At 39.6% G+C, this 8825-nt stretch overlaps 1 protein-coding gene across 4 annotated transcripts in view; it reads left to right on the top strand.

The window, feature by feature from the left end:
• The first annotated feature begins 477 nt into the window (after positions 1-477).
• paqr6 (progestin and adipoQ receptor family member VI) overlaps positions 478-8825 on the top strand; it is a 36586-nt gene continuing 28238 nt past the window's right edge. The window contains exon 1 of one of the 4 annotated variants that reach the window (XM_041987641.1): positions 478-687. In XM_041987641.1, the coding sequence (XP_041843575.1) occupies positions 627-687 (61 nt within the window). In that variant the 5' untranslated portion in view covers positions 478-626. Of the gene's footprint in view, positions 688-962; positions 1107-8436; positions 8713-8825 lie in introns of those variants that run through there. The other 3 variants (XM_041987642.1, XM_041987638.1, XM_041987640.1) reach the window with 3 other exon arrangements.

Raw genomic sequence — 8825 nt, 5'->3', positions numbered from 1 at the left:
GATTGGCTGATCAGATAGTTGTGTTAAAAAGCAGTTGAACAGGTGGAGTTAATAAAGTGTCTTGGTCTAGCAGACAAAATGTAACATTTGAAGGTTTTGTTTTATAAGTTTTCACCCTTTCTTTTAAAAAAGCAGTTATTGTTCTGTAATAAAAGTATCAGCTTCGTCTCCAGCATTCTTTCAGTTAACGTCAGTGAGTTGAACTCTTCTCAACTTCTCATGTGACTTTCTTTCGCGGGCCTCTGCCTTTTCTCTCAAACTAGGTCTCCATGTGCCATTCTTGCTTTTCTTTTCTTCCATCTCTTGTGTTCCCCTCTGTCCCAGGCCCAGTGCCCACCGCTGACCGTGCACACTGAATAACCAATCCCCTGGCAGCAGCGCTACTGCCTCCCCAACAGAAGACGGCTGGCACTGGTGTTGGCCCAGTTTTTTTTTTTTTTTTTTTTGCTGGGTAAGTGGGTTGGGAAGTATCTCTGACCCCACAGCAATACTCTGTCTGTGAGCTCATGCGGCTGCGGGGCTGCAGGGACTTTGGAGCGGACGGAATGAGAAGCCTAAATGTAGAAAGAAATAGTTCGATTTAACAGTTTTTGGGGGGCTGAAAGCGCCTGTGATCCATCTGAGAAATGTCCACGCAGAGGTCCGTGCTCGCTCTGGGGAAATGCCTCGCCTGCCTGGAGTTTATGCGTAAGTGCTCCTGCAAGAATGAGTTATCATGTTCTTTTTATTATTTTTTTAAGTTTGATTTTGAGTGGAACTTGTTTAATCCATTGTTAATGTTTCATTTTGTCACTTATGGTCGAGCTGTTGCTGCTTCTCAGCTCCTGATCGGGAAAAACAAGCTTTCTTTCTTTTCCACATCCAATGGAAAAGACGTCTCCAGCCGGAGGGTGGGATCTGAGCGCTGGGGGATCCAGTAGTGTTTTTATTTGCAGGAATGTGCAGAGGGAGAGGAGGTGGGGACGGGTGCCTCCACACCGAGCTGAACTCTGCTGGGGAGTTGTGATGTAACTGTAACTTCTCTGTCACTCGAGTCATCCTCCCTCCGCGCTCCGGAGTCACTTCTCAAGCCTGACATGACACGATAGGACTCATAAATCTGACAGGTCAGACCACTTTTCTCTAAGTTTGGCAGCAGATCTCCAGCGCGCCGTCGCGGACTGCTTGTTCGTCTTTCCAAGAACTGTCTTCATGTTTCTGTGAATTTACACCCAGTCCTCCCTGTAAAGAGGCCCCGGGGCTTTGCGTCGTAAATCACTCACATTTTCTGGAAACTAAACGTACCTTACCCCCCTCGAAGCTCCGAGCACATTTGTGGTATGGCGCAATTTGTATCCGCATACTTGTATTGTTTGCATTGCGCATCCTGGATCAGGATTCTTTACGCACCCTGTGATGACCCAAGTCCTCTCCTACTTCTGTAAAACAAAACATATACATTTTTTTATTTAATTTTCCCCCTCAAATGACTCCTTCAACGTTAATCAAAGCGACTAATATGTCATTATTCAAATAACTTTATCCTTCAAAATGCCAATTTGATTACGAGATGTCTATGTGTTTGAGTGCTGGGAACTTTTTTTCTGATCAGCCTTAAATGTACTAAAAATGAGTAATGGCTTTGATTTTTACCTTGAAATAAAATCACCATCCCCCTTAACATAAATTATAAGTTACTTTTAACTGAAGTTACTCTTTTTTTTAAGGTGACATCATGAGATCAAATTTGATTAAAATAATTTGAATAATGACGTATTTGGGGTTTTTAATTAGGAGTAAGGTTGAAAGATTTTGGGGGGGAGTGAAAAAAATATTAATGAGTCATTTTTTACAGCAGTTTTTCGGAGAGGACTTTTTTTGTCCTCTAATAACACAAAACGGTAGATTTGTCTTGTTGTCTTGTTGAAAAACTTAAATTGGAATTTCAAAGTTTTTCAAGAGTTCTTTAACCACAACTAAAATCTTGGCCAAAAGTGGATCCATGCTTTCATGTTGAGGGAATTTAAGGGAAAATAATCTGAAAGGACAAAAACCATTTCCAATGATTTATAAGGGTTAAAGCTGTCTTTTGAAAAATTGTGCAAATGAAAACATTATGAAGCCACTTTAAGCAGAGATGGAGCTACGGCTAGAAGTTGTTGTATTTTGGATCTTTCTTATAAATGTGTTCCGTAAGGTTCTGTAAATTTATCTTAATAATTATTTGCTGATTAAAGTTAAAACCAGTTATTAGTCCTATGAAGTTGTGTGTGGTAAAGTAATTTCAGTTAAACTGGTTATGCCAGTTATAATGCATCCATGATAATGATTCATCTATTAGCTGGTGTTGTTGCTGCCTGGAGGTCAGGTTATCAGTGGGAAATAGGAGAATGCAGTTTGCCCCACACGTCACCAGCTAAAACTAACAATAATACACTGTTATCCATAAAGTTGGGATCCAACATTATTCCAACTTCATGGGCAACAGTGTAGGTGGTTTTTTCATTAGTCCCTTTTCTACTATCTGATATAAACACTGTGTAAAAGGCTCATTTCTTTATATTTTACTCCAAACAGTCAAACTTTGTTGTATTTGTTTAAATGGGCCAGTAATTCTCCAGATTTCTGAGGTTCTCTCCAAGTCTTTCTTTTGTCATTGGCAACTTTTTCATCCGCTTTCAGTCCAGTCCTTGTGCCTGACCACTTTCAGAGGCTCATAACTCAATGAACCAGTGCTGTGTCACACACAAACACATAACAGACAACTTTGCAAAGATATGGACTTTGTTACTTGCAGCCTGTTACAAGGACACATCATTTGTTCCAATTTCTTTAATTGCATCTTTGAAAACCAGCTAAGGTTTTTAAGCAGTTTGACGGAAAATAGTATTTCTGCAGCAACAAGATAATTCCTAAAGAGCTAGTAGCTAAGAAAACGTGGCACATCCCAGCAACTAGACAAGAAACTAGACAAGTAGAGGACAAAAGAAGAAGACTCAGGACTACAAAAAAAAATCCACAGTAGATAACCAGCATCTCAAAGTGATGTCCTGAAGAAATAGGAACAAATCAAGCAAAGACCTGACACAGGGCAGGGAAGATAGACTGAAGTAAAGGCTGAGGTCTGCCACATGACACAAGAACTGGAGTGAAAAATGGTGGCAACAGGTCTGATAAAGGAATGGTTCCTCCCCAGAGCACCAGATTACTCTTTATTTTGCACAAAGGAGGTCAAGAGAAGCACAACAGTTAGTCTTCAGTCATCTGTAAAGCACGGTGAAGGCTGCTTCATGGTTTGGGCCCCCATCACTATCAGTACCATCAGAGACTGATCCACCGTGGCATCTGGAAAATGTTTGATTGGCAACTGTTTTGCTTTACGGAATCACAATGATCCCAAACTAAACTCTGAAGATTTTTCAACAGATGGCTGCTTCCTGATTTACTGGCAATAAATGAAGGAAATTAGAGGGAAAAATCAAACTTTGTGGCCCTAAAGCTACACTTTCATTTTAGTTTTTATGCTTAACAGATTAATTCTAGATATTATACACCTGCATCGGTACCACACCAAACCAACATTTGCTCGCAAGACAGTCGAGACGTAGTTTATGATTATTTAAAAAAGCCATTTGTTTAATCATTCTCAAACATTTAGAAACAACCGTCTGATAACAGATTATCTCAGACTTTACTGGACATTCTGCAACAGTTTAAATCCAGTCCAGGGAAATCTAGGATTGTTGAGGCTTAGAATTTAAAAATGTTGAATTAATATACAACACAAACAAAATAAACACAAAACCCTTTTTGCATAAGAATTTAATTCAAGGACGCCCATGATTTGAGCTGAGAGGATCAGCTGAGTCAGCACTGAGCGAGCTGGCTGTAACAACATCAGCTGGGACATTCCTGCAACATAATACAAGAAAATCAGATAAAAACTCGGTAAGCCAAAATAATAAGATTGGAAATAAATAACTAAAAGGAATACCTTGAAAGTAGGCCACCTGGGGTTGATTTCTTCAGACAATTAATCCTTAGTGTAAGAGCTCTAATATATTTAAACCTTCAGCTTGAAACATTCTGATTGTATGGAAGAACATGTGCAGAAGAAGGTCAGAGCAGCTACTAATGTGGCTCCAAAGAAGGAAATCCAGACCTCCCACTGCAATATGCTTTACAGTTGGATTTAATCTGGTGTTAATCTAGTGCGTCATTGGTATTGGACACTAATTGGAGAAAAGAATTGATGCCTGATTGTGAAGTTTCTTAGTTTGAGACTCCGCATTATTCCCATTTAGGACCGATCATTAGTCATCAGGAGTTATAATAAAGAAATATAAAATACATTTTTATCTAAAATTTCTATTTGCACAATTTAGTGAAGTGCTATCCAAGCTCGTTTTTAACACATGGGACTAAAATAACCTTTGTTTTTCTCCACTGTTTCACGCCACAGCGCTTCAGGTTTGGAGGCTGTCAAACTAAAACTTTGCAGAAATATGATGGGACAGAGGCGTGTTGGTTGAAACTGAATGTTTGTCCAGCACAGAATCAAAAAAGATGTCCACTGCTGTCAACGCTTGGACAAAAGAGCCTCCCTGCAGGTTTCTGTAAAAGCTCCTCGAAATCATGTGATAAAGTCGAACTGAAACTAAGTCAAGGCCAGCTGGACTTTCTGCTTTGTTTTAGGGCGTTTCGTCATCCAAGAGGCATCATAAGTCGCAGTCATGTTGGAAAACTTTCAATAACTTCCTGCTGAGTCACTGTTTAGGCATGAAAGCAACATAAAGTCTTGGAGGCTTTGATAGCATTGCAGATATCAGATTTTACAAGGTGCACCTGAAGCTACAAGCCAGCATTTCTCAGCACTTGGTTTGTCTCTGCCTTCCTCACTTTACATATAACCCTGCTCCAACACATTTGATTCAAATAAATCTGTTATCTTATCAGCTCTTCTTCGAGCTCTGTGGAAGCCAGATAATGACCTATTCATTTGAATCAAGAGTGTTTGAGCCGGTTAATGTTCAAAACATACAGATAACCATGTTTGAGTTGTCAAAAAAGGACCTCTGTTTTTTTTCTAAGCAGGAAAAAGGGTTCAGAGAAATGTGAAGTTATTTTAGAATACATATGTTACATGGCAGTTGTGTTTAGGAATCATGGCTGCAGATATTTAACTGGTTATTGACTGATTATGTCATTAGTTAAGCAGAGAATGAATTACTGGGGTGACAACCTCCAAAAGTTGTGGGGCTTTTATCGGATCCTATCACACAGTACAGGCAGTGTTTTACATCAGAAAAACATGACATGTATAACATTTATATAGATCAGACAATGAAAACATTCTTTCACAACCTTTTTAATTACATAAATAAATGTATATAAATAAAACTGGATTAAAATGTATCACTGAAATGTAATGAGGCAGAAGTTGCCCATTTGAGGCTGTTTTGTGTGTCTGGAGTTTTTTTTTTTTTTTTTTTTTTTAGTATATGTTCTTTTGTTGTTTGGTTATTGTCATTTATTTGTTTTGTTGGAGCTACCGTGGTTGTTTTATCCTGTTGTGTCATTGATTTGCTTTTCTCTTTTCTTGTCGTATCCTTTCGTACAGCTTTAGCCCACGTTTGGATGTGCAACCAAACGGAGTAGTACCACAGGAAAACATGGGGGCAGTGTTGCTCAGATTAGTGTGAACAGCAGAAGGAACAAAGAAGAGAATGTATTTAATGATTACACAGACTACCACCATTTAGCTACTGTGCTCCCTATTTATATTATTATAATCTTCTCCAATATCACCATGTTTGATGTTGTCTGACATCAGAACCTGGGAATTAACTAAACTCTTGACTGCCCTCTAGTGGATTTATTGTCTAACAACCATCCCAATGTAAAGGATGCATGGGACAATGTAGGCAGCTTGACACATGCATATTTATGAATGTAAAGGAAGCATAAATGAGCCCTTAAGGCCCTTAAGGCAGTCAGCGGTTTGGTTCCCGTCGGGAGCATGTCAGAAGCTCTCCGCCATTTACGCGCCGAGTCTGTTTTTGAAGGAACACGCACCCAGAATGCATCAAACTCCACAGTTCAAATAGGAGCAGACAGGAAATTAGGAGCAATGTAAAAGCTTCCAGTATTTTTCAAAATAAAAGCCCTCTCTGCAGACTTGCGCTCGCTGAACAGTGTAGACATTCCATCATTAACTGGTCAGGGTGTCTCAGTGCTTTTTTTCTTTCACCATAGATGACGAGACATTTATCCTGAAAGTGGAGAATCACAGGATCCTCAAATTCTCCTGTGATTTTGTGATCTCCACACCTGACACGCTCCGGTGTGGATTGACATGCCACAGAGGTCAGAACAAAACCGTGGCGCAGCTGTAACATGGTGCACACGCACCAAGTGGAAAGAAGGGGTTAGTCTGACTGAAATCGCTCCAAAGCTAAATTCAAACTTTAGGACCATTTATGCTCTATGCTAAAGACAGATAAAGAATCTTGCAAAAAACAAAAAATGCGTAAAGTCATGTCTTTCCCCATAAAGGGAAATCAGCCTACCAGAAAAGAAAAGAAAAGAAAAGAAAAGAGAGAAAATGAAGAGAGAAGCAGCTACTTCCTGACTTCTTTAAGAAGAGAGGGGAGCACCTCACCTGAACCAGATATCAGCAGCATGTTAGGATTCCTTTTAGGACAACAAGATTGTTACGACCAAATGTTCATCAAAGTTATTACCGCTAATTATTTCACTCTGAGACGTCTACGAATGTAAAAACATTTCAGCTTCGTGTCAATATTTTGTCCCTTTTCCAGTGATCAACCAGGACATATTTAGTATCAGTGGATTTCTTGGAATATCAGGATTGTGAAGATCCCACTGTCGCTGCTTCACCTGAAAAACTGAAGGCAACAGACCTCAAAATCGGTAACGTTAACTCCAAGTGATCTTAGGCTTAAATGCAAATATAAATGAATATGGGTAAAGTCTTACTAAATTATATTTATTTAGCTGGATTTTTAAAGCAAACCTCCAAATTCATGTGAAAGATCAAAATGACATCACCTGACTGCATTAACCACAATAATCTAATGTTCAATTAGAAGTATTTTCTAACTTGAATCCATATTAATTCATACTAGGGCTGTTAAATGATTAAAATTTTTAATCAGATTAATCACAGCTTTAAAATGACTTAATCGTGATTAATCATGATTAATCACCATTCGCGATTATGCCTAAAATTTGCCCGTTTTTACTGTATTGTATCAACAGAAAGAGCCAATGCTTACTTGGGTTTTTCTTCTATTTTTTACATTAGATGATCACTTTAGTTATAATAATCAGTTCAATATTTAATAAAATCAAGACCTTAAAAAATGTGTATTTCATTTGTACCAACCCTTTCCTGGTCAGACCCCCGCCTGGCCCAGTGCATAGCTGAAGTATAAATCCATGTGTGCTTGACTGTCTTAGATTTTACAGCCTTTTCACTAGCAAACCTCATTAATACTGAAAAGTAATATGAAATAAATGCAAACAATATCTAATTGAAAAGAGCTGCTGTTATCAACATGTTTCATTTTTCAGCTTGACGTGACATGAATCTTATTGACACGAGACTGATAAATGTTGCCTACTATTGCTAGTGTGTCCAAAAGCAATACTACAGGGTAAATATGTGCTGATGTGAACCATTTTCTGCCATCTCAGCTGAATGATAAACAAACGCAACTAGAGAGAAGGAAGTAATGATAGAAAAGCCGATCAGCTGATCACCGACAGCCGTCCTGATTCACAACAGGAGAGGGAGGAGGAGAGGAGGAGGCTGCTGCAGACACGGAGAGGAAAAACTACAGAAAAGCTTTTTTAATAGAAATTCTTGAAAAGTGCAGGTGTTGAACCCTCTCATCTGGAAAAGTGTAAGTAATAAAATGCCCTCATCCCCCACGGGTGTGACACACTTAAATCCATCCATAGAGCCCAGTCATTTCTCCATTTTGCCTCTACAGGCCTTCATGTCTCGTCGCCATAAATGACAGATGCTTTGCATGCATTAAATGCGATAAAAAGTTTAACGCAAGTAATTACATAAATTAGGTACAGCTGTTAACACATTCTTTTTGACAGCCTTAATTTATGCATTTGATTAGATTATAAATTCATAAGTAGATTATAATTCTATAAATTCATTATTATTATTATTATTATTTGATGTCCCATTTTCAGCAGCAGTTTCTTGGAAGCAGCATTAACAGTCGGGTTAGAAAGGGGAGTATGTGGAACAACACTGTTCCGTTTTATAAACATAGCAGCTCTTTATAATAAAAAATGTTATCTGAGTGATGGGGTCCTGGGCCCCTGTAGAGTCCTATGTCTAGCAACGCCCCTGCGAAGCAGGAGCCTTCAGCAGCGGTTCGTTTCTACTCTTTAATTTTCCTCTCGTCTCAGTGGCGCGCGCTCAGACGGTGGAGCACATGGTTCGTGTTGTTGTTACTCGAGAGATCCACGTGAGCACCGTGCAGCGCTTCTTACTGGCTCTTGTCGTGGCTCACGCAAGACTGGAGAAGAAAAAGAGGCTGTGGATGTGCAGACCTTACACAATTAGACTCGGAGCGGTGAAGACGCCCGACCCAGCCCAGCCTAGCCCAGCCCAGGTCAATCTGGCAGACCAGCGGGACTCAGAGGGACAGGACGCCGGGGACCTCCACATGTCTGCGGGTCGCGGTGAGTCGTTAAACACAAAACGTTTAGGGGACAAAACGCGGGGATATTGTTCTTTGTTTTGTCCGTTGATGAAGCGACGTTTTGCGCTAGTTTGTTTCCATTGTGTCGAACTT

This window comes from Melanotaenia boesemani, chromosome 6 (assembly GCF_017639745.1).
Source record: "Melanotaenia boesemani isolate fMelBoe1 chromosome 6, fMelBoe1.pri, whole genome shotgun sequence".
Taxonomy (NCBI): Eukaryota; Metazoa; Chordata; class Actinopteri; order Atheriniformes; family Melanotaeniidae; genus Melanotaenia; species Melanotaenia boesemani.
Note: the sequence above shows the minus strand (reverse complement) of the source record. Positions and strands in the feature narration are given on the sequence as shown.